The 27,865-nt window shown below is 52.6% G+C and overlaps 1 protein-coding gene across 1 annotated transcript; it reads left to right on the top strand.

The window, feature by feature from the left end:
- The first annotated feature begins 3,858 nt into the window (after window positions 1–3,858).
- LOC144675728 (cystatin-A5-like) lies at window positions 3,859–21,148 on the top strand. The gene is made up of 3 exons (XM_078536348.1): window positions 3,859–4,040; window positions 5,134–5,235; window positions 20,127–21,148. Exons 1-3 carry the CDS (start codon window positions 3,969–3,971, stop codon window positions 20,259–20,261), a joined length of 309 nt encoding a protein of 102 aa, XP_078392474.1. The 5' UTR covers window positions 3,859–3,968; the 3' UTR covers window positions 20,262–21,148.
- The last annotated feature ends 6,717 nt before the right edge of the window (window positions 21,149–27,865 follow it).

Genomic DNA, 27,865 nt, shown 5'->3' with positions numbered 1-27,865 from the left:
AGACCTTCACTTCAGACAACGCAACACCTCGTCCTCAAAATATATGAGGCCTGCACTGAACAATAGTGTAGCGGGGCCCTCCTGGAGCAGGTGGCAATGGTGGGGGAGGGCACTGGGCAGCTGAACTGGTTGGCCCCCTGTGCGACACTGAGCAGTGCCTTTAACAAACTAAGGGGTGGAACCAACAGCCGTGAGGTAAGGGGAGAAAGCAGCCAGGACAAAGCCAGGACTGGTGAGTGGCCAATGTGACAGGAGCCTCGGGCAGCTGAGGGCCCTGAGGGTGTCTGAATAGCCAGGGAGGGGAATTGGGACCTAGTCAGACTGACTGGCTGCACCCCTGTGTCTGAGAAGCCTGATGGAGAGAGAGAGGGGAGCAGGCAGCTGCCAGGAGCTGGGCAGCAGGGAAAGACTGAACACACCCTGGTGAGTGACAGCATTGAGGAGACGAGGCCCTGACAAGGACAGAAATCGGGAGCATTGGCAGTGAATATTCTCTGTAAATCGCTGTTTTTGGAGTTAGCCTTTCCCTTGAACGTTTACACAGTTTTGATGCTGGTGAAATAAAGGAACCTTGTTTTTTATCCTTCTTGTAGTCCTTGTGCTTAAACCTCACTTTACAATAGGGAGACTGAATTGGTCCAATTTTTAAAAGCATTATTTTCATCTTCATCTGTAACTAATTTGTGTGTGTGTGTGTGTGTCAATAACTTTGGCCTGAATTTCCCACCCCCGCCCCCCCCACCCGGCAAGCGGCGGGTCCCACCGCTGCTGGAATGGAGAGTTATTGAAATCCGGATTCACCGTAAGGTCCTGCTGGTGTGGGGGGGCTGGAAAATTATGGCCTTTATCTTTTCTGAGGTAACTTCCAGAGCAATTGTGTGAAATAAATTGACCTGTGGTTTTTTGAACGATATAGCTTTGCTGCTGAGATATTTTGAAATTGAATTACTCACTCAAGGATAAAATATACACACACACACACTCACTCACACACACACACTCACACACTCAACACACACACACACTCACACACACACACACACTCACACACACACACTCACTCACACACACACACTCACTCACACACACACACTCACTCACACACACACACACACTCAACACACACTCACACACACTCACACACACACACTCACTCACACACACACACACACTCAACACACACTCACACACACTCACACACACACACTCACACACACACACACACTCACACACACACACACACACTCAACACACACACACACACACACACACACTCAACACACACACACACACACACTCACTCACTCACACACACACACACACTCACACACTCACACACACACACACACTCAACACACACTCACACACACTCACACACACACACACTCACTCACACACACACACACACTCAACACACACTCACACACACTCACACACACACACACTCACTCACACTCACACACTCACACACACACTCACTCACACTCACACACTCACTCACACACACACACTCACACACACACACTCACACACTCACTCACACACACTCACACACACACACTCACACACTCAACACACTCACACTCACACACACTCACACACACACACACACACTCAACACACACACACTCACACACACTCACACACACACTCACACACACTCACACACACACTCAACACACACACACTCACACACACACACACACACACACACACTCACACACACACACACACTCACTCAACTCACACACACACACACACACACTCACACACACACTCACACACACTCACACACACACTCACACACACTCACACACACACAAACTCACACACTCAACACACACACACTCACACACACACACACACTCACACACACTCACACACACACTCACACACACTCAACACACACACACTCACACACACTCACACACACACACACACTCACTCAACACACACACACACACACTCACACTCACACTCACACACACACACACACACACTCACACACACACTCACACACACTCACACACACACTCACACACACTCAACACACACACACTCACACACACACACACACACACTCACACACACTCACACACACACTCACACACACTCAACACACACACACTCACACACACTCACACACACACACACACACACTCAACACACTCAACACACACTCACTCACACACACACACACACTCAACACACACTCACTCACACACACACACACACTCAACACACACACACTCACTCACTCACACACACACACTCACACACTCAACACACTCATGCACATACTCACACTCAACACACACACACTCAACACACACACACTCACTCACACACACAAACTCACACACTCAACACACTCATGCACATACTCACACTCAACACACACACACTCAACACACACTCACTCACACACACACACACTCAACACACATGCACATACACTCAACACACACACACTCAACACACACTCACTGAACACTCACGCACACACACACTCAAACACTCACGCACACACACACTCAACACACACTCACTCAACACACACACGCACACACACTCACACACGCACACACACTCATGCACATACACTCAACACACACGCACACACACACACTCAACACACACTCATGCACACACACATACACTCTCACGCACTCTCACTCTCTCACAAACACAGACTCACACATAGACTCTCTCAAACACACACACGCACACACATACACTGACACACATATACACAGATGCACACAGACTCTCTCTCTCTCACACACACACACAAACAGAGGGGAGAGAGGAGGAGAGAGAGAGAGGATGGGGAGAGTGTAAGTGGTGAGAGGGGGCAGGGAAGAGGGTAGGGAAACCTATAGAGAGAGGGGAGCCGAGGGGGAGAAGGGAGGGGAGAGAGAGAGAGGTAGAGAAGGGGGAGAGATGAGGAGTGGGGGAGAGAGGAGAGGGAGGGGGGGTTTGAGGGGGAAGAGATTAGAGGAGAGAGGTAGAGGAGGTAAAGAGTGGAGGATGTGGGGGGACAGTGAAGATGGTGGGAGAGTGGTACAAAGAGGGGGAGAGGAGTGGGAGGAGAAAGGAAGGGTAGAGGGGAGAGAGGAGGTGAAGAGGAGAGGGGAATGGAGGAGGGGGAGAGTAGGGGTAGTGAGGAGGGGGAGAGTAGGGGTAGTGAGGAGGGGGAGGGGATGAGAGGGGGGAATTGGGAGAGGGGAGTAGGAGGGAGGTGGAGAAAGAGGATGGTGGTAGAGGTGAAGGAGAGTGGAGGAGGAGAGCAGAGTGGGGAGAGAGAAGGGTGGGGGAGAGAGTGAGGTAGAGAAGTGCAGGGAGAGAGAGGAAGGGGAGATGGTAGGAGAAAGAGGTGTGGGGAGAGCAGGGCAGGGAAAGGGACAGGCGAGGGAGGAGGGGGCATGGAGGGGCTGGCGAGAGAGAGGCCAGAGAGGGGGCAGAGACGGGTGGTGAAGAGGGTGGGAGAAAAAATGGGACAGAGAGGGAGTGGAGGGGGAAGAGGAGGAGGAGAGGAGGGAGAGAGGAGGCGTAGGGGGTGGAAGAAAGGAGGGGGAAGGGGAGAGAGCAGGAAGAGGGAGGGAGAGAGGAGGGGGACAGGAGGAAAGGGGGAAGAGGTGGAGAGGGTTGGGAAGAGAGAGGGCGGGGAGAGAGAGAGAGGTAGGCAGGGAGAGAGGGAGGGAGGAGCAGGCGGGTGTTAGAGAGAGAAGGACGGAGGGAGTGAGGCAATCACAAACAGGAGCGAGCACCTTCCACCCAGCCCAGCTTTCGTATCAAACAAATATCTGGAGACAGAGGGTGGAGCCAAGACAATGAGAGATTTCCCTGACAACGAGGAACATCACTGAGGGGTGGAGTAAAAATAAAGAATAAAAAGGAGGAACACTGGGCAGAAAGACAACGAGAGTTGATTAAGAGAGAGATAGAGAGAGCCAGAGACAGAGAAAATGGCAGGAAAGATGCACGGTTCAATCTCCACTTCACCTGTAACTGATGAGGTTCAGGAAATTGTCCAGTCGGTAAGTATCCACCATTCTCAATATCCTCTTTATCTCTATGACGAAGAACATTAGTCGCCCTGACTCCTGCCGCTTTGACCATCTCAGGACATCTCAAAGCACTCGACAAACAATGAAGTATTTTACTCAGTTTTGGCTACTGCTGTAATGTAGGAAACGCCAACTGGCAGACAGCAAACTCCTAGAAGCAGCAATGAGAGAATGACCAGGTAAATTGTTTCAGTGATGTTGCTTGAGGGATAAGCGTTTCTTCCCCAGGACACTGTAGAGAAACTGTGTATTGTTCTTCATTCAATAATGCTCGTGGGATCTTTCACAGCAACCTGAGAGGACAGAGGGGAATTTGGCAATATGTCAAATCGACAGACAAGACCTCCAACAGTGCAGCACTCCCTCAGTACTGACCCTCCGGCAGTGCAAAACTCATTCAGTACTGACCCTCCGATAGTGGAGCACTCCCTCAGTCCTGACACTCCGACAGTGCAGTACTCCCTCAGTACTGACCCACCGACACTGCAGCACACCCTCAGTCCTGACACTCCAACAGTGCAGCACTCCCTCAGTACTGTCCCTCCGACAGTGCAGCACTCCCTCAGTACTGACCGTCCGACAGTGCGGTACTCACTCAGTACTGACCCACGGATAGTGCAGCGTTCCCTCAGCAGTGACCCTCCGACAGTGCCGAACTCCCTCAGTACTCACCCCCGGATAGTGCAGCGTTCCCTCAGTACTCCCCTTCCAACAGTGCAGCACTCCCTCAGCACTGACCCCCAGATAGTGCAGCACTCCCTCAGTACTGTCCCTCCGACAGTGCAGCACTCCCTCATTACTGACCCTCAGTGTGCAGCGCTCCTTCAATATAGTACTTCCAACAGTGCAGTTCTCCCTCAGTACTGACCCTCCGACAGTGCAGCGCTCCCACAGTACTGACCCTTCAACATTGCAGCACTCACTCAGTACTGAACTTCCGATCATGCAGCACTCCCTCAGTACTGACCCTCTGACAGTGCAGCACTCCCTCAGTGGTGATCCTGCGCGTTCAGCAGTTGTTCAGAAAATCTGAAATGTTCTATTTGTTATCATATCTATCCAGTTGAAGGATCGAATTGAAGAGGAGTTGAAAAGAAAAGTGGAATTTCTTCATGCACTCTTACATCGCGCGCAAGTTGTAGCTGGGATCAATTACTTCGTGAAGGTATGAAAACAGAAATAACTTGCAGTTATCTAGCAATTTGAACGCACTAAAATGCCTCAGGTTTCTTGGGGTGTTACTCAGACAGAAATTTGACAGCGACCTACAGAAATATGGAACACGTTCGGTGTAGCTACATGAAAGACGAAAGGTTTAGGGAAAATCTTAAGTTAGGACACAAAGATGGAGCGGTTCAGGGAGGGATCTCCAGGGCTTAGGGTACAGGCTGGGGAAGTTACGGCAGAACATTGGGGGAAATGATGGGATTAACAAGAAGCCAGAACTGTGCGAGCTCAGAGACAAGTGAGGAATATCGGTGGTGGAGGAGGTTACAGAGATAGGGAGGGTTGTAGGGGCTGGAGGAGGTTACAGAGATAGGGAGGGTTGCAGGGGCTGGAGGAGCTTACACAGATAGGGAGCATTGTAGGGGCTGGAGGAGGTTACAGAGATAGCGAGGGTTGTAGGGGCTGGAGGAGGTTACAGAGATAGGGAGTGTGGTAGGGCCTGGAGGAGGTTACAGAGATAGGGAGGGTTATAGGGGCCTGAGGAGGTTACAGACATAGGAAGGATTGTAGGGGCTGGAGTAGGTTACAGAGATAGGGATGGTTGCAGAGGCTGGAGGAGGTTACAGTGATTGGGAGGGGCGTAGGGACTGGAAGATGTGACAGGGATAGAGTGGGTTGCAGAGGCTGGAGGAAATTACAGAGATAGGGAGTGTAGTGGGTGCTGGAGGGGGTAACAGAGATAGGGAGCATAGTAGGGGCTGGAGGAGGTTACAGAGATAGGGAGGGATGCAGGGCTGCAGGAGGTTACATAGATAAAAAGGGAGGGTTGTATGGGCTGGAGGAGGTTACAGAGATAGGGAGGGAAGTAGGGGGCTGGAGGTGGTTACAGATAGGGAGGGTTGTAGGTGCTGGAGGAGGTTACAGAGATAGGGAGGGATGTAGGGGCTGGAGGAGGTTACAGAGATAGGGAGCGTTGTAGGCACTGGAGAGGTTACAGAGATAGGGAAGGATGGAGGGGCTGGAGGAGGTTACAGAGATAGAGAGGGTTTAAGGGGCTGGAGGAGGTTACAGAGATAGGGAGGGTGGTAGGGGCTGGAGGAGGTTACAGAGATAGGTAGGGATGTATGGGCTCGAGAGGTTACAGAGATAGGGAGGGTTGTAGGGGCTGGAGGAGGTTACAGAGATAGGGAGCGTTGTAGAAATGGTGGAGGTTACAGAGATAGGGAGGGATGTAGGGGCTGGAGGAGGTTACATAGATAAAAAGGGAGGGTTGTAGAGGCTGGAGGAGGTTACAGAGATAGGGAGGGTTGTAGGGGGCTGGAGGAGGTTACAGAGATAGGGAGTGTTGTAGGGGCTGGAGGGGGTAACAGAGATAGGGAGGGTTTTAGGGGCTGGAGAGGTTACAGAGATAAGGAAGGATGGAGGGGCTGGAGGAGGTTACAGAGATAGGGACGGTTTTAGGGGCTGCAGGAGGTTACATAGATAGGGAGGGTGGTAGGGGCTGGAGGAGGTTACAGAGATAGGAAGGAATGTATGGGCTCGAGACGTTACAGAGATAGGGAGGGTAGTAGGGGCTGGAGGAGGTTACAGAGATAGGGATTGTGGTAGGGCCTGGAGGAGGTTACAGAGATAGGGAGGGTTGTAGGGGCTGGAGGAGGTTACAGAGATAGGGAGGGTTGCAGGGGCTGGAGGAGCTTACACAGATAGGGAGCATTGTAGGAGCTGGAGGAGGTTACAGAGATAGCGAGGGTTGTAGGGGCTGGAGGAGGTTACAGAGATAGGGAGTGTGGTAGGGCCTGGAGGAGGTTACAGAGATAGGGAGGGTTATAGGGGCTGGAGGAGGTTACAGAGATAGGAAGGATTGTAGGGGCTGGAGGAGGTTACAGAGATAGGGATGGTTGCAGAGGCTGGAGGAGGTTACAGTGATTGGGAGGGGCGTAGGGACTGGAAGATGTGACAGGGATAGAGAGGGTTGCAGAGGCTGGAGGAGGTTACAGAGATAGGGAGTGTAGTGGGGGCTGGAGGGGGTAACAGAGATAGGGAGCATAGTAGGGGCTGGAGGAGGTTACAGAGATAGGGAGGATGGTAAGGGCTAAAGGAGGTTACAGAGATAGGGAGAGTTGTAGGGGCTGGAGGAGGTTACAGAGATAGGGAGCGTTGTAGGGACTGGAGAGGTTACAGAGATATGGAAGGATGGAGGGGCTGGAGGAGAATACAGAGATAGGGAGGGTTTTAGGGGCTGGAGGAGGTTACAGAGATAGGGAGGGTTGTAGGGGCTGGAGGAGGTTACAGAGATAGGAAGGGATGTAGGGGCTCGAGAGGTTACAGACATAGGGAGGGTAGTAGGGGCTGGAGGAGGTTAGAGAGATAGGGACGGTTGAAGGGGCTGGAGGAGGTTACAGAGATAGGGAGGGATGTAGAAATGGTGGAGGTTACAGAGATAGGGAGGGATGTAGGGGCTGGAGGAGGTTACATAGATAAAAAGGGAGGGTTGTAGAGGCTGGAGGAGGTTACAGAGATAGGGAGGGTTGTAGGGGGCTGGAGGAGGTTACAGAGATAGGGAGTGTTGTAGGGGCTGGAGGGGGTAACAGAGATAGGGAGGGTTTTAGGGGCTGGAGAGGTTACAGAGATAAGGAAGGATGGAGGGGCTGGAGGAGGTTGAGAGATAGGGACGGTTTTAGGGGCTGCAGGAGGTTACATAGATAGGGAGGGTGGTAGGGGCTTGAGGAGGTAACAGAGATAGGAAGGAATGTATGGGCTCGAGACGTTACAGAGATAGGGAGGGTAGTAGGGGCTGGAGGAGGTTACAGAGATAGGAAGGGATGTAGGGGCTCGAGAGGTTACAGACATAGGGAGGGTAGTAGGGGCTGGAGGAGGTTAGAGAGATAGGGACGGTTGAAGGGGCTGGAGGAGGTTACAGAGATAGGGAGGGATGTAGGGGCTTGAGGAGGTTACAGAGATAGGGAGGGATGTAAGGGCTGGAGGACGTTATATAGATAAAAAGGGAGGGTTGTAGGGGCTGCAGGAGGTTACAGAGATAGGGAGGGTTTTAGGGGCTGGAGGAGGTTACAGAGATAGGGAGCGTTGTAGAACTGGAGGAGGTTACAGAGATAGGGAGGGATGTAGGGGCTGGAGGAGGTTACATAGATAAAAAGGGAGGGTTGTAGAGGCTGGAGGAGGTTAGAGAGAGAGGGAGGGTTGTAGAACTGGAGGAGGTTACAGAGATAGGGAGGGATGTAGGGGCTGGAGGAGGTTACATAGATTAAAAGGGAGGGTTGTAGAGGCTGGAGGAGGTTACAGAGATAGGGAGTGTTGTAGGGGGCTGGAGGAGGTTACAGAGATAGGGAGGGTTGTAGGGGCTGGAGGAGGTTACAGAGATAGGGAGCGTTGTAGGGGCTGGAGAGGTTACAGAGATAAGGAAGGATGGAGGGGCTGGAGGAGGTTACAGAGATAGGGAGGGTTGCAGGGGCTGGGGGAGCTTACAGAGATAGGGAGTGTGGTAGGGCCTAGAGGTGGTTACAGAGATAGGAAGGATTGTAGGGGCTGGAGGAGTTTACAGAGATAGGGATGTTTGCAGAGGCTGGAGGAGGTTACAGTGATTGGGAGGGGCGTAGGGACTGGAATATGTGACAGGGATAGAGTGGGTTGCAGAGGCTGGAGGAAATTACAGAGATAGGGAGTGTAGTGGGTGCTGGAGGGGGTAACAGAGATAGGGAGCATAGTAGCGGCTGGAGGAGGTTACAGAGACAGGGAACATGGTAGGGGCTGGAGGAGGTTACAGAGATAGGGTGAGTTGTAGGGGCTGGAGGAGGTTACATAGATAGGGAGGGTTGTAGGGGCTGGAGGAGGTTACAGAGATAGGGTGGGAGAGGCTGGAGGAAATTTCAGAGATAGGGAGGATTGTAGGGGCTTGCGGAGGTTGCAGAGATAGGGAGGGATGTAGGGGCTGGAGGAGGTTACATAGATAAAAAGGGAGGGTTGTAGGGGCTGGAGGACGTTACAGAGATAGGGAGGGTTGTAGAACTGGAGGAGGTTACAGAGATAGGGAGGGATGTAGGGGCTGGAGGAGGTTACATAGATAAAAAGGGAGGGTTGTAGAGGCTGGAGGAGGTTACAGAGATATGGAGGGTTGTAGGGGCTGGAGGAGGTTACAGAGATAGGGAGGGTTGTAGGGGCTGGAGGAGGTTACAGAGATAGGGAGGGATGTAGCGGCTGGAGGAGGTTACAGAGATAGGGAGCGTTGTAGGGGCTGGAGAGGTTACAGAGATAAGGAAGGATGGAGGGGCTGGAGGAGGTTACAGAGATAGGGAGGTTTTTAGGGGCTGCAGGAGGTTACAGAGATAGGGAGGGTGGTAGGGGCTGGAGGAGGTTACAGACATAGGAAGGGATTTATAGGCTCGAGAGGTTACAGAGATAGGGAGGGTAGTAGGGGCTGGAGGAGGTTACAGAGATAGGGACGGTGAAGGTGCTGGAGGAGGTTACACAGATAGGGAGGGTTGTAGAACTGGAGGAGTTTACAGAGATAGGGAGGGTTGTAGGGGCTGGAGGAGGTTACAGAGATAGGGAGGGATGTAGGGGCTGGAGGAGGTTACAGAGATAGGGAGGGATGTAGGGCTGGAGGAGGTTACATAGATAAAAAGGGAGTGTTGTAGGAGCTGGAGGAGGTTACAAAGATAGGGAGGGTTGTAGGAGGCTGGAGGTGGTTACAGATAGGGAGGGTTGTAGGTGCTGGAGGAGGTTACAAAGATAGGGAGGGATGTAGGGGCTGGAGGAGGTTACAGAGATAGGGAGCGTTGAAGGGACTGGAGAGGTTACAGAGATAGGGAAGGATGGAGGGCTGGAGGAGGTTACAGAGATACAGAGGGTTTAAGGGGCTGGAGGAGGTTACAGAGATAGGGAGGGTGGTAGGGGCTGGAGGAGGTTACAGAGATAGGTAGGGAGGTATGGGCTCGAGAGGTTACAGAGATAGGGAGGGTTGTAGGGGGCTGGACGAGGTTACAGAGATATGGAGGGATGTAGGGGCTGGAGGAGGTTACAGAGATAGGGAGTGTTGTAGGGGCTGGAGAGGTTACAGAGATAAGGAAGGATGGAGGGGCTGGAGGAGGTTACAGATATAGGGACGGTTTTAGGGGCTGCAGGAGGTTGCAGAGATAGGGAGGGTGGTAGGGGCTGGAGGAGGTTACAGAGATAGGAAGGAATGTGTGGGCTCGAGACGTTACAGAGATAGGGAGGGTAGTAGGGGCTGGAGGAGGTTACACAGATAGGGAGGGTTGTAGAACTGGAGGAGGTTACAGAGATACGGAGGGTTGTAGGGGCTGGAGGAGGTTACAGAGATAGGGAGGGATGTAGGGGCTGGAGGAGGTTAAAGAGATAGGGAGCGTTGTAGAGGCTGGAGGAGGTTACAGAGATAGGGATGTTTGCATGGGCTGGAGGAGCTTACACAGATAGGGAGCATTGTAGGGGCTGGAGGAGGTTACCGAGATAGTGAGGGTTGTAGGGGCTGGAGGAGGTTACAGAGATAGGGAGTGTGGTAGGGCCTGGAGGAGGTTACAGAGATAGGGAGGGTTATAGGGGCTGGAGGAGGTTACAGAGATAGGAAGGATTGTAGGGGCTGGAGGAGGTTACAGAGATAGGGATGGTTGCAGAGGCTGGAGGAGGTTACAGTGATTGGGAGGGGCGTAGGGACTGGAAGATGTGACAGGGATAGAGTGGGTTGCAGCGGCTGGAGGAGGTTACAGAGATAGGGAGTGTAGTGGGGGCTGGAGGCGGTAACAGAGATAGGGAGCATAGTAGGGGCTGGAGGAGGTTACAGAGATAGGGAGCATGGTAAGGGCTAAAGGAGTTTACAGAGATAGGGAGAGTTGTAGGGGCTGAGGAGGTTACAGAGATATGGAGCGTTGTAGGGACTGGAGAGGTTACAGAGATATGGAAGGATGGAGGGGCTGGAGGAGGTTACAGAGATAGGGAGGGTTTTAGGGGCTGGAGGAGGTTACAGAGATAGGGAGGGTTGTAGGGGCTGGAGGAGGTTAGAGAGATAGGGACGGTTGAAGGGGCTGGAGGAGGTTACAGAGATAGGGAGGGATGTAGGGGCTTGAGGAGGTTACAGAGATAGGGAGGGATGTAAGGGCTGGAGGACGTTATATAGATAAAAAGGGAGGGTTGTAGGGGCTGCAGGAGGTTACAGAGATAGGGAGGGTTTTAGGGGCTGGAGGAGGTTACAGAGATAGGGAGCGTTGTAGAACTGGAGGAGGTTACAGAGATAGGGAGGGATGTAGGGGCTGGAGGAGGTTACATAGATAAAAAGGGAGGGTTGTAGAGGCTGGAGGAGGTTAGAGAGATAGGGAGGGTTGTAGAACTGGAGGAGGTTACAGAGATAGGGAGGGATGTAGGGGCTGGAGGAGGTTACATAGATTAAAAGGGAGGGTTGTAGAGGCTGGAGGAGGTTACAGAGATAGGGAGTGTTGTAGGGGGCTGGAGGAGGTTACAGAGATAGGGAGGGTTGTAGGGGCTGGAGGAGGTTACAGAGATAGGGAGCGTTGTAGGGGCTGGAGAGGTTACAGAGATAAGGAAGGATGGAGGGGCTGGAGGAGGTTACAGAGATAGGGAGGGTTGCAGGGGCTGGGGGAGCTTACACAGATAGGGAGGATTGTATTGGCTGGATGAGGTTACAGCGATAGCGAGGGTTGTAGGAGCTGGAGGAGGTTACAGAGATAGGGAGTGTGGTAGGGCCTAGAGGTGGTTACAGAGATAGGAAGGATTGTAGGGGCTGGAGGAGTTTACAGAGATAGGGATGTTTGCAGAGGCTGGAGGAGGTTACAGTGATTGGGAGGGGCGTAGGGACTGGAATATGTGACAGGGATAGAGTGGGTTGCAGAGGCTGGAGGAAATTACAGAGATAGGGAGTGTAGTGGGTGCTGGAGGGGGTAACAGAGATAGGGAGCATAGTAGCGGCTGGAGGAGGTTACAGAGACAGGGAACATGGTAGGGGCTGGAGGAGGTTACAGAGATAGGGTGAGTTGTAGGGGCTGGAGGAGGTTACATAGATAGGGAGGGTTGTAGGGGCTGGAGGAGGTTACAGAGATAGGGTGGGAGAGGCTGGAGGAAATTTCAGAGATAGGGAGGATTGTAGGGGCTTGCGGAGGTTGCAGAGATAGGGAGGGATGTAGGGGCTGGAGGAGGTTACATAGATAAAAAGGGAGGGTTGTAGGGGCTGGAGGACGTTACAGAGATAGGGAGGGTTGTAGAACTGGAGGAGGTTACAGAGATAGGGAGGGATGTAGGGGCTGGAGGAGGTTACATAGATAAAAAGGGAGGGTTGTAGAGGCTGGAGGAGGTTACAGAGATATGGAGGGTTGTAGGGGCTGGAGGAGGTTACAGAGATAGGGAGGGTTGTAGGGGCTGGAGGAGGTTACAGAGATAGGGAGGGATGTAGCGGCTGGAGGAGGTTACAGAGATAGGTAGGGAGGTATGGGCTCGAGAGGTTACAGAGATAGGGAGGGTTGTAGGGGGCTGGACGAGGTTACAGAGATATGGAGGGATGTAGGGGCTGGAGGAGGTTACAGAGATAGGGAGTGTTGTAGGGGCTGGAGAGGTTACAGAGATAAGGAAGGATGGAGGGGCTGGAGGAGGTTACAGATATAGGGACGGTTTTAGGGGCTGCAGGAGGTTGCAGAGATAGGGAGGGTGGTAGGGGCTGGAGGAGGTTACAGAGATAGGAAGGAATGTGTGGGCTCGAGACGTTACAGAGATAGGGAGGGTAGTAGGGGCTGGAGGAGGTTACACAGATAGGGAGGGTTGTAGAACTGGAGGAGGTTACAGAGATACGGAGGGTTGTAGGGGCTGGAGGAGGTTACAGAGATAGGGAGGGATGTAGGGGCTGGAGGAGGTTAAAGAGATAGGGAGCGTTGTAGAGGCTGGAGGAGGTTACAGAGATAGGGATGTTTGCATGGGCTGGAGGAGCTTACACAGATAGGGAGCATTGTAGGGGCTGGAGGAGGTTACCGAGATAGTGAGGGTTGTAGGGGCTGGAGGAGGTTACAGAGATAGGGAGTGTGGTAGGGCCTGGAGGAGGTTACAGAGATAGGGAGGGTTATAGGGGCTGGAGGAGGTTACAGAGATAGGAAGGATTGTAGGGGCTGGAGGAGGTTACAGAGATAGGGATGGTTGCAGAGGCTGGAGGAGGTTACAGTGATTGGGAGGGGCGTAGGGACTGGAAGATGTGACAGGGATAGAGTGGGTTGCAGCGGCTGGAGGAGGTTACAGAGATAGGGAGTGTAGTGGGGGCTGGAGGCGGTAACAGAGATAGGGAGCATAGTAGGGGCTGGAGGAGGTTACAGAGATAGGGAGCATGGTAAGGGCTAAAGGAGTTTACAGAGATAGGGAGAGTTGTAGGGGCTGAGGAGGTTACAGAGATATGGAGCGTTGTAGGGACTGGAGAGGTTACAGAGATATGGAAGGATGGAGGGGCTGGAGGAGGTTACAGAGATAGGGAGGGTTTTAGGGGCTGGAGGAGGTTACAGAGATAGGGAGGGTTGTAGGGGCTGGAGGAGGTTACAGAGATAGGAAGGAATGTAGGGGCTCGAGAGGTTACAGACATAGGGAGGGTAGTAGGGGCTGGAGGAGGTTAGAGAGATAGGGACGGTTGAAGGGGCTGGAGGAGGTTACAGAGATAGGGAGGGTTGTAGGGGCTGCAGGAGGTTACAGAGATAGGGAGGGTTGTAGGGGCTGGAGGAGGTTACAGAGATAGGGAGGGTTGTAGAACTGTAGGAGGTTACAGAGATAGGGAGGGATGTAGGGGCTGGAGGAGGTTACATAGATAAAAAGGGAGGGTTGTAGCGGGCTGGAGGAGGTTACAGAGATAGGGAGGGTTGTAGGGGGCTGGAGGAGGTTACAGAGATAGGGAGGGATGTAGGGGCTGGAGGAGGTTACAGAGATAGGGAGCGTTGTAGGGGCTGGAGAGGTTACAGAGATAAGGAAGGATGGAGGGGCTGGAGGAGGTTACAGAGATAGGGAGGGTTGCAGGGGCTGGGGGAGCTTACACAGATAGGGAGGACTGTATTGGCCGAATGAGGTTACAGCGTTAGCGAGGGTTGTAGGAGCTGGAGGAGGTTACAGAGCTAGGGTTGCAGAGGCTGGAGGAAATTTCAGAGATAGGGAGGATTGTAGGGGCTTGAGGAGGTTACAGAGATTGGGAGGGATGTAAGGGCTGGAGGAGGTTACAGAGATAGGGAGGGATGTAGGGGCTGTAGGAGGTTACATAGATAAAAAGGGAGGGTTGTAGAGGCTAGTGGAGGTTACAGAGATGGAGGGTTGTAGGGGGCTGGAGGAGGTTACAGAGATAGGGAGGGTTGTCGGGGCTGGAGGAGGTTACAGAGATAGGGAGGGATGTAGTGGCTGGAGGAGTTTACAGAGATAGGGAGCATTGTAGGGCTGGAGAGGTCACAGAGATAAGGAAGGATGGAGGTGCGGGAGGAGGTTACAGAGATAGGGAGGGTTTTACGGGCTGCAGGAGGTTACAGAGATAGGGAGGGTCATAGGGGCTGGAGGAGGTTACAGAGATAGGAACGGATGAATGGGCTCGAGAGGTTACAGAGATAGGGAGGTAGTAGAGGCTGGAGGAGGTTAGAGAGATAGGGACGGTTGAAGGGGGCTGGAGGAGGTTACATAGATAAAAAGGGAGGGTTGTAGCGGGCTGGAGGAGGTTTCAGAGATAGGGAGGGTTGTAGGGGGCTGGAGGAGGTTACAGGGATAGGGAGGGTTGTAGGGGCTGGAGGAGGTTACAGAGATAGGGAGCGTTGTAGGGGCTGGAGGTGGTTACAGAGATAGGGAGGGTTGCAGGGGCTGGAGGAGCTTACACAGATAGGGAGCATTGTAGGGGCTGGAGGAGGTTACAGAGATAGCGAGGGTTGTAGGAGCTGGAGGAGGTTACAGAGATAGGGAGTGTTGTGGGGGCTGGAGGGTGTAACAGAGATAGGGAGGGTTGTAGGGGCTGGAGTAAATTACAGAGATAGGGAGTGTGGTAGGGCCTGGAGGAGGTTACAGAGATAGGGAGGGTTGTAGGGGCTGGAGGACGTTACAGAGATAGGAAGGATTGTAGGGGCTTGAGAAGTTACAGAGATAGGGAGGGTAGTAGGGGCTGGAGGAGGTTAGAGAGATAGGGACACTTGAAGGGGCTGGAGGAGGTTACAGAGATAGGGAGGGATGTAGGGGCTTGAGGAGGTTACAGAGATAGGGAGGGATGTTGGGGCTGGAGGACGTTACATAGATAAAAAGGGAGGGTTGTAGGGACTGGAGGAGGTTACAGAGATAGGGAGGGTTGTAGGGGCTGGAGGAGGTTACAGAGATAGGGAGCGTTGTAGAACTGGAGGAGGTTACAGAGATAGGGAGGGATGTAGGGGCTGGAGGAGGTTACATAGATAAAAAGGGAGGGTTGTAGAGGCTGGAGGAGGTTACAGAGATAGGGAGGGTTGTAGAACTGGAGGAGGTTACAGAGATAGGGAGGGATGTAGGGGCTGGAGGAGGTTACATAGATAAAAAGGGAGGGTTGTAGAGGCTGGAGGAGGTTACAGAGATAGGGAGGCTTGTAGGGGGCTGGAGGAGGTTACCGAGATAGGGAGGGTTGTAGGGGCTGGAGGAGGTTACAGAGATAGGGAGGGATGTAGGGGCTGGAGATGGTTACAGAGATAGGTAGCGTTGTAGGGGCTGGAGAGGTTACAGAGATAAGGAAGGATGGAGGGGCTGGAGGAGGTTACAGAGATTGGGAGGGTTGTAGGGGCTGGAAAAGGTTACAGAGATAGGGAGGGTTGCAGGGGCTGGGGGAGCTTACACAGATAGGGAGGATTGTATGGGCTGGATGATGTTACAGCGATAGCGCGGGTTGTAGGAGCTGGAGCAGGTTACAGAGATAGGGAGTGCTGTGGGGGCTGGAGGGTGTAACAGAGATAGGGAGAGTTGTAGGGGCTGGCGGACGTTACAGAGATAGGGAGTGTGGTAGGGGCTGGAGATGGTTACAGAGGTAGGGAGTGTGGTAGGGCCTGGAGGAGGTTACAGAGATAGGGAGTGTTGTAGGGCCTGGAGGAGGTTACAGAGATAGGGAGGGTTGTAGGGGCTGGAGGAGGTTACAGAGATAGGAAGGATTGTAGGGGCTGGAGGAGGTTACAGAGATAGGGAGGGTGTAGGGGCTGGAGGAGGTTACAGAGATAGGTAGTGTGGAAGGGCCTGGAGGAGGTTACAGAGATAGGGAGGGTTATAGGGGCCTGAGGAGGTTACAGAGATAGGAAGGATTGTAGGGGCTGGAGGAGGTTACAGAGATAGGGATGGTTGCAGAGGCTGGAGGAGGTTACAGTGATTGGGAGGGGCGTAGGGACTGGAAGATGTGACAGGGATAGAGTGGGTTGCAGAGGCTGGAGGAGGTTACAGAGATAGGGAGTGTAGTGGGGGCTGGAGGGGGTAACAGAGATAGGGAGCATAGTAGGTGCTGGAGGAGGTTACAGAGATAGGGAGCATGGTAGGGGCTGGAGGAGGTTACATAGATAGGGAGCATGGTAGGGGCTGGAGGAGGTTACAGAGATAGGGAGTGTGGTAGGGCCTGGAGGAGGTTTCAGAGATAGGGAGTGTGGTAGGGCCTGGAAGAGGTTACAGAGTTTGGGAGGGTTGTAGGGGCTGGAGGAGGTTACAGAGATTGGGAGCGTTGTAGGGGCTGGAGAGGTTACAGAGATAAGTAAGGATGGAGGGGCTGGAGGAGGTTACAGAGATATGGAGGTTTGTAGGTGCTGGAGGATGTTACAGAGATAGGGAGGATTGCAGAGGCTGGCGGAAGTTACAGAGATAGGGAGGGTTGCACAGGCTGGCGGAGGTTACAAAAATAGGGAGGGTTGCAGAGGCTGGCGGAGGTTACAGAGATAGGGAGCATTGCAGAGGCTGGAGGAGGTTACAGAGATAGGGAGGGTTGTAGAACTGGAGGAGGTTACAGAGATAGGGAGGGTTGCAGGGGCTGGGGGAGCTTACACAGATAGGGAGGACTGTATTGGCCGAATGAGGTTACAGCGTTAGCGAGGGTTGTAGGAGCTGGAGGAGGTTACAGAGCTAGGGTTGCAGAGGCTGGAGGGGCTGGAGGAGGTTACAGAGATAGGGAGGGATGTAGGGGCTGGAGGAGGTTACAGAGATTGGGAGGGTTGTAGGGGCTGGAGAAGGTTACAGAGATAGGGAGGATTGCAGGGGCTGGGGGAGCTGACACAGTTAGGAAGGATTGGATGGGCTGGATGAGGTTACAGCGATAGGGAGTGTTGTAGGGGTTGGAGGAGGTTACAGAGATAGGAAGGATTGTAGGGGCAGGAGGAGGTTACGGAGATAGGGAGGGTTGTAGGGGCTGGAGGAGGTTACAGAGATAGGTAGTGTGGTAGGGCCTGGAGGAGGTTACAGAGATAGGGAGGGTTATAGGGGCTGGAGGAGGTTACAGAGATAGGAAGGATTGTAGGGGATGGAGGAGGTTACAGAGATAGGGATGGTTGCAGAGGCTGGAGGAGGTTACAGTGATTGGGAGGGGCGTAGGGACTGGAAGATGTGACAGGGATAGAGTGGGTTGCAGAGGCTGGAGGAGGTTACAGAGATAGGGAGTGTAGTGGGGGCTGGAGGGGGTAACAGAGATAGGGAGCATAGTAGGGGCTGGAGGAGGTCACAGAGATAGGGAGCATGGTAGGGGCTGGAGGAGGTTACAGAGATAGGGAGGGTTGTAGGGGCTGGAGGAGGTTACAGAGGGAGGGTTGCAGAGGCTGGAGGAAATTTCAGAGATAGGGAGGATTGTAGGGGCTTGAGGTTACAGAAATAGGGAAGGATGTAGGGGCTGGAGGAGATTACATAGATAAAAAGGGAGGGTTGTAGGGGCTGGAGGAGGTTACAGAGATAGGGAGGGTTGTAGAACTGGAGAAGGTTACAGAGATAGGGAGGGATGTAGGGGCTGGAGGAGGTTACATAGATAAAAAGGGAGGGTTGTAGAGGCTGGAGGAGGTTACAGAGATAGGGAGGGTTGTAGGGGGCTGTAGGAGGTTACAGAGATAGGGAGGGTTGTAGGGCCTGGAGGTGGTTACAGAGATAGGGAGGGATGTAGTGACTGGAGGAGGTTACAGAGATTGGGAGCATTGTAGGGGCTGGAGAGGTTACAGAGATAAGGAAGGATGGAGGGGCTGGAGGAGGTTACAGTGATAGGGAGGGTTTTAGGGACTGCAGGAGGTTACAGAGATAGGGAGGGTGGTAAGGGCTGGAGGAGGTTACAGAGATAGGAAGGGATGAATGGGCTGGAGAGGTTACAGAGATAGGGAGGGTAGTAGGGGCTGGAGGAGGTTAGAGAGATAGGGACGGTTGAAGGGGCTGGAGTAGGTTGCACAGATAGGGAGGGTTGTAGAACTGGAGGAGGTTACAGAGATAGGGAGGGATGTAGGGGCTGGAGGAGGTTACATAGATAAAAAGGGAGGGTTGTAGCGGGCTGGAGGAGGTTACAGAGATAGGGAGGGATGTAGGGGCTGGAGGAGGTTACAGAGATAGGGAGCGTTGTAGGGGCTGGAGGAGGTTACAGAGATAGGGAGGGTTGCAGGGGCTGGAGGAGGTTACACAGATAGGGAGCATTGTAGTGGCTGGAGGAGGTTACAGAGATAGCGAGGGTTGTAGGAGCTGGAGGAGGTTACAGAGATAGGGAGTGTTGTGGGGGCTGGAGGGTGTAACAGAGATAGGGAGGGTTGTAGGGGCTGGAGGAAGTTACAGAGATAGGGAGTGTGGTAGGGCCTGGAGGAGGTTACAGAGATAGGGAGTGTGGTAGGGCCTGGAGGAGTTTACAGAGTTAGGGAGGGTCGTAGGGGCTGGAGGAGGTTACAGAGATAGGAAGGATTGTAGGGGCTGGAGGAAGTTACAGAGATAGGGAGGGTTGTAGGGGCTGGAATAGGTTACAGAGATAGGGAGTGTGGTAGGGCCTGGAGGAGGTTACAGAGATAGGGAGGGTTATAGGGGCTGGAGGAGGTTACAGAGATAGGAAGGATTGTAGAGTCTGGAGGAGTTTACAGAGATAGGGATGGTTGCAGAGGCTGGAGGAGGTTACAGTGATTGGGAGGGGCGTAGGGACTGGAAGATGTGACAGGGATAGAGTGGGTTGCAGAGGCTGGAGGAGGTTACAGAGATAGGGAGTGTAGTGGGGGCTGGAGGGGGTAACAGAGATAGGGAGCATAGTAGGGGCTGGAGGAGGTTACAGAGATAGGGAGCATGGTAGGGGCTGGAGGAGGTTACAGAGATAGGGAGAGTTGTAGGGGCTGGAGGAGGTTACATAGATAGGGAGGGTTGTAGGGGCTGGAGGAGGTTACAGAGATAGGGAGGGTTTCAGAGGCTGGAGGAAATTTCAGAGATAGGGAGGATTGTAGGGGCTTGAGGAGGTTACAGAGATTGGGAGCATAGTAGGGGCTGGAGGAGGTTACAGAGATAGGGAGGATTGTAGGGGCTGGAGGAGGTTACAGAGATAGGGAGGCTTGTAGGGGCTGGAGGATGTTACAGAGATAGGGAGGATTGCAGAGGCTGGCGGAAGTTACAGAGATAGGGAGGGTTGCAGAGGCTAGCGGAGGTTACAGAGATAGGGAAGATTGCAGAGGCTGGCGGAGTTTACAGAGATAGGGAGCATTGCAGAGGCTGTAGGAAGCTATGGAGATGGGGAGGATTGTGGGCGCTGGATGAGGTTACAGACAGAGTGAACGTTGTTACTGTACTGACGCAGCACTGCACTGTCACAGGGTCAGGAATGCGGAGGGAGTGTCATACTGTCGAAGGCGTAGCGCTGAGGGTGTGCTGCATTGCTGGAGGGAACGTTGTGAGAAATCTCCTTTACAAACTGATTGGTCTCCTTTTTGTTTTTAGGTTGTTTATGTGGCTGGGAATGCTGCTGAATGCATCCACATTCTTGTATTCAAGCCAATGTTCGGTGAGAAACCTTCACTGGTGAAAATCGAGACTAACAAGGAGCTATCCGACGAGATTACTTTTATCGTTTAAAAGCCAGGCCCAGGCCACCGCCTGCTTCTCTCTCTCTGCTCATCTTAGAAAGCCCTTTCAAAATAAACATTACATTTCCCCTCCCTTTCCCGCAGCACCTTTCACAAACTTCAGCCCTTAATACCCAACTCCCTCACCTGCTTCGTCTCTGTTACACAGGAATAAGAGGAGGCCATTCAGCACCCCCCGAGCCTGCATGCAGGACAAAGCTGTCCATCCATCACCTTAAACATTCACTCCCCCAACTATCGACGTGCGTTGGCAGGAGTGTGTACCATCTACAAGATGCACTGCAGCAACTCAGCAAGGCTCCTTCAACAGCACCTTCCAAACCCTCGACCACTACCACCTAGAAGGACAAAGGCGGTGGATAGATGGAAACACCACCACCTACAAGTTCCTCCCCAAGTCACTCACCAACCTGACTTGGAAATATATCACCGTTCCTTCACTGTCGCTGGGTCAAAATCCTGGAACTCCCTCCCTAACAGCACTGTGGGTGTACCTACACCACATGGACTGCAGCGGCTCAAGAAGGCAGCTCACCACCACCTTCTCATGGGGCAATTAGGGATGGGCAATAAATGTTGGCCTCGTCAGCGATGCCAATGCAACCCCGAGAATGAATGATACAAAGCCAGAAACCCTGTTCCTCTTCCAAATAAATCACCTCTAGCAAGCAAAAGCCTAATGATATGCTCATGGAATCTTGCTGTGCACAAAGGTGTTTTAGTCCCCAAAGGAACACAAATTACTGAAGGGCATTTGAAGATCTAAACAGGACAAGTGGTACAGCGAACTCCCCTGAAAAACCCCATACCAGTGATTGAGGTATTCAACTGCAATTGCATCGTACAGCATTCAATAAAAGAATCCTGAAGCTTTTACTTGTTGATTCTTTTTGATTTTGGGGCTGGGGCTTAATGGAGGGTCTAAAGGATCCGGTGGGGGGGATTTGCATTAACCTGCGTTCCTCCCACTGCCTGGGTGCTGGCGGGGGTTGGGGTGGGCGTGAAGGTTCCACGGCTGGTCCACCAGTTCTGGAGGTGTCCAGACTTTGAACTAATTGGCCTCTGTCTCCCTCAGGGATGAGTGAGGGTTTCAGCAGTAGATCAGCTGAGATGGGGACAAAGTCAGCGTTGGCCTGGAGGTGGAAATAGGCGGTGATAGTGAGGGCAGGAATATGAGGTCGGAAGCTCATCTCGTGACACCAACGTTGTGGACAGACCGGCTTAATCTCAGACTCAGGTCGAAGCCGCCACTGGAGTGTGACACACGTGTCGGAACAGCGATCGTGCGCACAGCGGGTCACACGTGAACGAAGAGGGATGCGTGCGCAGAGTTGGTCACATGTTTCGGAACGGCGTTGCGTACGCAAAGCGGGTCACACGTGACCGAAAGGCGATGCGTGCGCAGAGCGGGTCACATGACAACGGCGAAGCGTTCGTAGTGGTCGCACGTGACAGCACAGCGATGCGTGCGCAGTGCGGGTCACACGTGACGGAAAGGCGCTACGTGCGCAGACCGAGTCAGGTGACGGAACGCCGATACGTGTGGAGCGGCTCACGTGACGGAACGGCGGTGCGTGCGCAGAGCTGGTCACACGTGATAGAACGGCGGTTTCTGCGCAGAGCTGGTCACACGTGACGAAATGGCAGTGCGTGCCCACAGCGGGTCACACGTGGTGAAAGGAACCCAAGTGCGCATAGCATGTCGCCTGTGGGAGCCAAGACGGAGAGCCGCATGCGAAGTGCCCGCCCTTATTGCCCTGTGGCAGGAGAGGCTCCGGGTCACGGGCTGTTTCCCCTCCAGCTGCCCGCCAGCACATTGGGGCTCAGGGGTGCCTTGGCGCAAAGTGCGTTTCTCTGCCTTCTCACGTGACCATACCTGTAGGGGAACGTGGTGACATCGTCCCGCTTGTGCGCGCACAGCAGTAGCTCATTGTTGGAGGCAGTCTGTGTAGACGTCATCACGCTCGATGGGCAGAATGCTGCCAAATTGCGCTTCCGCATAAATTCAAAACAATTCGGCCGTTATTTCCGTTAATTGGAGAGACGTCCTTGCGCGTGCGCAGCGCGACGAGGAAAGAGCGCCAAATCAGAGCAGAAGGAGTTTTATTCCAGTTTTTGGGCACCTGAGACATTTATCCTTTATTTCTCACATCGGGACAATTTTAAAGGCAACTAAGATGAGTGTTGCTTGCTGGCTGAACATTTCATTTTCTTTTCATCAACAGAGCCAATGGCCGCCGAAGCCACATTCCGCCCTTTTTCCCCTGGGTCCAAATCTATTTCCATCCACTGGATTTTTAACCTGTCCTTCCCTGTGGTATAAAGGGTCAACAGAATGGATATGTCGATCTTTGGGTCACATGACGGTGTGACATTGATACCAGGCAGTCGTGTACCAGGTCTCCGTAGGGACGGGGAATTGGGCAGCCCTGGGGTGGGGGTTGGGGGGGGGGGATGTGCCTGCCCGGGTCACTCGCGACGTAAACGCTGTAAATAGGGTCAGTAAACTGGCTTTCAAGTCGATAGCCGGATACGCCCCTGGCTCCTTCCTCACGACAATCCTGGCCTCGCACGTCCTACAACATTCCCCGGGTCACCAGAACCTTCAGGGCACAGAAGGAGGCCGTTCGGCCCATCGTGCCTGCGCTCGCTCTCCAAAGGAGCATCATGACCTGGTGCCATTGCCCTGCCTTTTCCCCGTTCCCCCTGCACCGCCTGCGTTGTTCGGGTTGGGGGGGTTATTGTTACGGTCGACCCTCTTGTGCCTTCCACAACTGGAGGCCGCCCTCAGTATTGGAAGGTAACCTGTGTTAGTGTTTGTCGTGAGGAAGCTCGGCGTTACCCATCCCCGCCCCCCAACCCCTGCCAGGCTACTCCCTGGATTACCGGCCGGGAACTGCTTTCCTGCGCCGGGCTCCATTTTAATTCCGCCCCCAACCCCCCCTCATGAACAAACCACCTGCGTTATCCGATGGCAGCCTTCCCGATGGCCGCATCCTTCAGTGGACCCACCTGAGCCGGTTCCCCGCCCACTCTCGCAAGCCTGGACTCGGAGAGAGAGAGGGAACTGCAACCCTTTCAGTTGGGAATCGGGGGGAGGGGTGCGTTTTGGCGGGTAACGTTGCCTGTTTGCGCATCCTGTAAGTGCCTTTACTTTGCCTCGCTGTGTTAAGGCTGCTGTTTGAATGCGGGTTAATTTTGTGGTCACAGGCCACGCGGATCCTCTCCCAGTTCATCAGCTCCCGACCCCCGCACCCCCTCCGCTCGAGAGGGAGGACAAGAGACGGTGAATCCAGATCCCCAGCCACTTTAAATAGACCTCGGTGAAGCTGCACAGCGTCCAGTGCGGGCAGCCACACGCCCGTCCCGCTGGAATGAGACCGAATCAGAGGCGGGTGGGCCTTGAGTTAAGGTCAGGTTTGCAGCACCGATGCAGTTTTGCATTGAGATGCCGAACCCACCCCTGCTTCCAGCGGCTCCCCCTGGTAACAATCTGTGTTGCCGTCAGGGTGCTGCAGTGGCTGGTGGGCCATGCTGACTGGCCATGGCTGGCAGTAGTATGGGCACCTCTTTACCTCTCAGCAGCTGGGCAGGGCACCGGAAGTACTGGCGCAACTGAACCCCCAAGGCCTTCGTATGTTGTGTCGAACATACCCTAGATCTTTGCTTTAAGTCGCCCCACTTGGCGTTATTTATGAATCTCAGCCTCTCCTTTCACTGCCTTGAATCCTCTGTGTCCTCGTCCATTGCTTCAGTGTATCAGCAATGTGGGCTCTTGTCTCATCTTCATGCTGCTCCACAGACTTTTCCATGTCTCCCTCCCAACCTCACTCACTGGCTCAGCCTCCAGTTGCGTCTTCCAACCCGATCCGAAACCTTAGCTCACAGTCATGGCTCTCAGCCTTTTCCCGTTTTGCACCAGCTTCTTTCAGCTCTCACCGTTTGTCAGCCAAACAGCTGCACCCTCCCTGTCCCCAAACATTCCCAGACACCAATCTGAAGACTATATCCTGTTTAACACACATTTTCTCCCTTTCCCACCAGCATGGTACCTTCATTCAGTCATTAATAATTGTGTTTCAAACATATCTCTGTGGGAAAGCGCTGCCGAGATCAATGAATCGGTTTGCACCATTCGATGCAGCGACAAAGCTGGAAATTTCACCACAGATCGTTTCAAACTGTTGCTTCGATCAGTAATTTATCTCCTTCCTTTTCTTTCTCTTCCAGTTAACTCGGTGATGATTGTGATCACCTGGTGAAAGCACGGTCTCTCGAAATGTGTCACTCACTATGTGGTGGGAATGGCAGTGGCCCGAACCCCTGGTCATTTTCACTAATCCCATATTGAGCTGAACCGTTCCGATGTGTTTCTCAAGTACGTTTCTGTTCATTATTCCCATGTGTAGTCTTATTCTCTGCTTTGATTTTGCCCAACTGCTGTTTTCTGTGTGGCTCACAGTCACTTTTACCTTTGCTTGATTTCTGGCCACATGTTGTGAGAATCTGAAAAGCAAATGTTGCACTGAGAAAATGGAAGATGTGGTTCTAGGAATAGTGAGTGTGCTGGGTTGTTCAGAGTCTGTCCCCTGGCATTTCACACAGGATATACAGATGATATAATTGATAATGTTTCTGGGTGTTGTGTCCATAAAATGAGCTTTTTTTACTTTCCACATATGGGTCACATTTGAAATGTTAGACAACATGTTAACCCCTTGTCCCCCTTTCTTTCTGATTTTTCTGCTCAATATTCCGACGGTCAGACATACTTTAGTGACCAGTTAAGTCTGCAGGGGAGTCTGAGTCCGCAGCAGTGGAGAGAATCACAAGGACCCAGAGATGGAGAACCAAAGAAATCCATCATTTTACTCTTCAGCATATCCAGCAGTTTTATACTGTTGTTAGTGACCTGGGTTGTATATAACACTTATGCGTGAATTATATAATCAGTGTTATTACTCCTACACTGATCCTGATTTTATCACAGAACAAACATGAAAGGCGCCGCAGGTTCTCATTTCCTGCACCGACAAGGGTGACCCAGATTAAAATAAGGGCTCTCCCATTTAAGAAAGATAAGAGGAGGAATTTCTTCCTTCAGGGGATCGTTATTCTTTGGAATTCTCTCCCCCAGTGAGAAGTGGAGCCTGAGCCATTTAATATATTCAAGACTGAGTTAGGCAGATAATTGATTGATAAGGGAGCCAAGGATTATTGGGGATGGGCAACGAAGTGGAGTTAAAGTCACAATCAGATCAGCCATATTTTTTATTCATTTATGTGATGTGGGTGTCGCTGGCTAGCCAGCATTTATTGCCCACCCCTAATTGCCTCATTGTTCAGAGGGCATTTAAAAGTCAAGCACATAGCTGTGGGTGTGGTGCCACATGTAGACCATGAATGGCAGAGCAGGCTTGAGGAGTCGAATGCCTACTCCTGCTCCTGTTTCTTATGTTCTTGGGAGCTGAAGAACACAGTGAAATATCCACTCAAGCTCATTGTTAAATCAGGAGGAGCTAAAGGGTTTCAAACACTGGAACTCAATCCCATTTCATAGTCGATCTCCTGCACTCCTCACAGGGACAGAAAGTACATTTAAATGAGCAGCACAGAGCCTGAAATAATCATAAATCTGATTCTTGTTACATCAATAAGACATGAAAAGAAATCAAAACTGTATGTATCAAAACTTTATTCTTTTTGCTGTTTTAAAATGGACTTCTGATGAACCACAAGATGGCTGCTACAGGTCACATGAGTCACAAGATTGGCCATCTGTTCTGGAAGGTCCTAACAAAGACTACAAGAAAAAAGGAGTTCCAACTCCCATCCTTGTGTAATCTCACACCCGAAGGCCACATTATTATCACAAAATTAGATGGCCAACAGGCAAACTGACTCTCCCAGCTGGGACGATAACAAAGACAGACTCATCAAAACTCTTGATACCTGAAGAAGTGTTAACAGCCACCATTTTTCTCATAAGGCAAACAGTGGATTTTAGCCAGGAGTGCAGAAAGCTGCTTGCGAGGCTGCAATTAACTCATTAATGTGCCATTTAAAAAAATGTGTTCATGGAATGTGTGCTGGGCCAGCATTTATTGCCCATCCCTAATTGCTCTTGTTCAGAGGGCATTTAAGAGTCGAGCACATTGCTGTGGGTCTGGAGTCACATGTTGGCCAGACCATGCAAGGACAGCAGATTTCCTTCCCTAAAGGGCATTCGTGAACCAGATGGGTTTTTACGACAATCGACAATGGTTTCTACGTCATCATCAGACTTTTAACTCCAGATTCAAATTTCAGCATGTGCCCAGAGCATTACCCTGGTTCTCTGGATTACAAGCCTAGTGTCAATACCACTATTCCACCACCTCCCCATGTGTTACATGACGCCATGCGTCTGGCCTTTTGGATGATTTTAATATTACATTTCTAGCCTCACAGCTCTGACTGCTGCTTTAACACCAATATTGACCCTCTGATAGTGCAGAACTCCCTCAGTACTGACCCTCTGACAATGCAGAACTCCCTCAGTACTGCCCGCTGACAGTGCAGCACGCCCTCAGTACTGATCCTCCGACAGTGCAGCACTCCCTCAGGAGTGACTCTCAGTGTGTTCAGCACTCCCTCAGTACTGACTCTCTGACAATGCAGCACCCCCTCGGTACTTACCCTCTGACTATGCAGCTCTCCCTCAGTACTGATCCTCCGACAGTGCAGCACTCCCTCAGTAATGACCCCAGACAGTGCAGCAGTGCCTCAGTACTGAAACTCAGGCAGTGCAGAACTCCCTCAGTACTGACCCTCCGACAGTGCAGCACTCCATCAGTACTGACCCTTCCACGTTGCAGTAGTCACTCAGTATTGAACCTCCGATCATGCAGCGTTCCCTTAGTAGTGACCCTCCAAGAGTGCAGCATTCCTTCAGTACTGACACTCTGTGTGTAGCACTCCTTCAATATAGTTCTTCCGACAGTGCAGTTCTCCCACAATACTGACCCTCCCACAGTGCCGTGTTCCCTCAGTACTGATGCTCTGATAGTGCAGCACTCCCTCAGTGCAGACCCTCCGACAGTGCAGAACGCCCTCAGTACACCACTTCCAACAGTTCAGCACTCCTTCAGCACTGACCCCCGGATAGTGCAGCACCCCCTCAGTACTGACCCTCTGACAGTGCAGCACTCCCTCAGCACTGACGCCCGGATAGTGCAGTCCCTCAGTACTGACCCCCGGATAGTGCTGCGTTCCCACATTACTGACCGTCCGACAGTGCAACACTCCCTCAGTACTGACCCCTGGATAGAGCAGCACCCCCTCAGTACTCGCCTTCCAACAGTGCAGCACTCCCTCAGTGCTGACCCCCGGATAGTGCAGTGTTCTCTCAGCACTGACCCCCCGACAGTGCAGCACCCCCTCAGTACTGACCCTCTGTGTGCAGCACTCCCTCAGCACTGACCCTCCGACAGTGCATAACTCCCTAAGTACTCACGTTCTGACAGTGCAGCACTCCCTCAGTACTCACCTTCCAAGAGTGCAGCACTCCCTCAGCACTGACACCCGGATAGTGCAGTGTTCCCTCAGTCCTGA

Source organism: Cetorhinus maximus, unplaced genomic scaffold (genome assembly GCF_964194155.1).
Source record: "Cetorhinus maximus unplaced genomic scaffold, sCetMax3.hap1.1 HAP1_SCAFFOLD_1127, whole genome shotgun sequence".
Taxonomy (NCBI): Eukaryota; Metazoa; Chordata; class Chondrichthyes; order Lamniformes; family Cetorhinidae; genus Cetorhinus; species Cetorhinus maximus.
The sequence above is the reverse complement of the archived record's forward strand: the minus strand, read 5'-3'. Positions and strand labels throughout refer to the sequence as shown.

Coding starts and splice junctions, on each gene's coding strand:
- LOC144675728 (XM_078536348.1), top strand. CDS start 3,969: ATGGCAGGAAAGATGCACGGTTCAATCTCCACTTCACCTGTAACTGAT. Junction 4,041..5,133: donor TTCAGGAAATTGTCCAGTCG/GTAAGTATCCAC, acceptor ATATCTATCCAG/TTGAAGGATCGAATTGAAGA. Junction 5,236..20,126: donor GGATCAATTACTTCGTGAAG/GTATGAAAACAG, acceptor TTTTGTTTTTAG/GTTGTTTATGTGGCTGGGAA.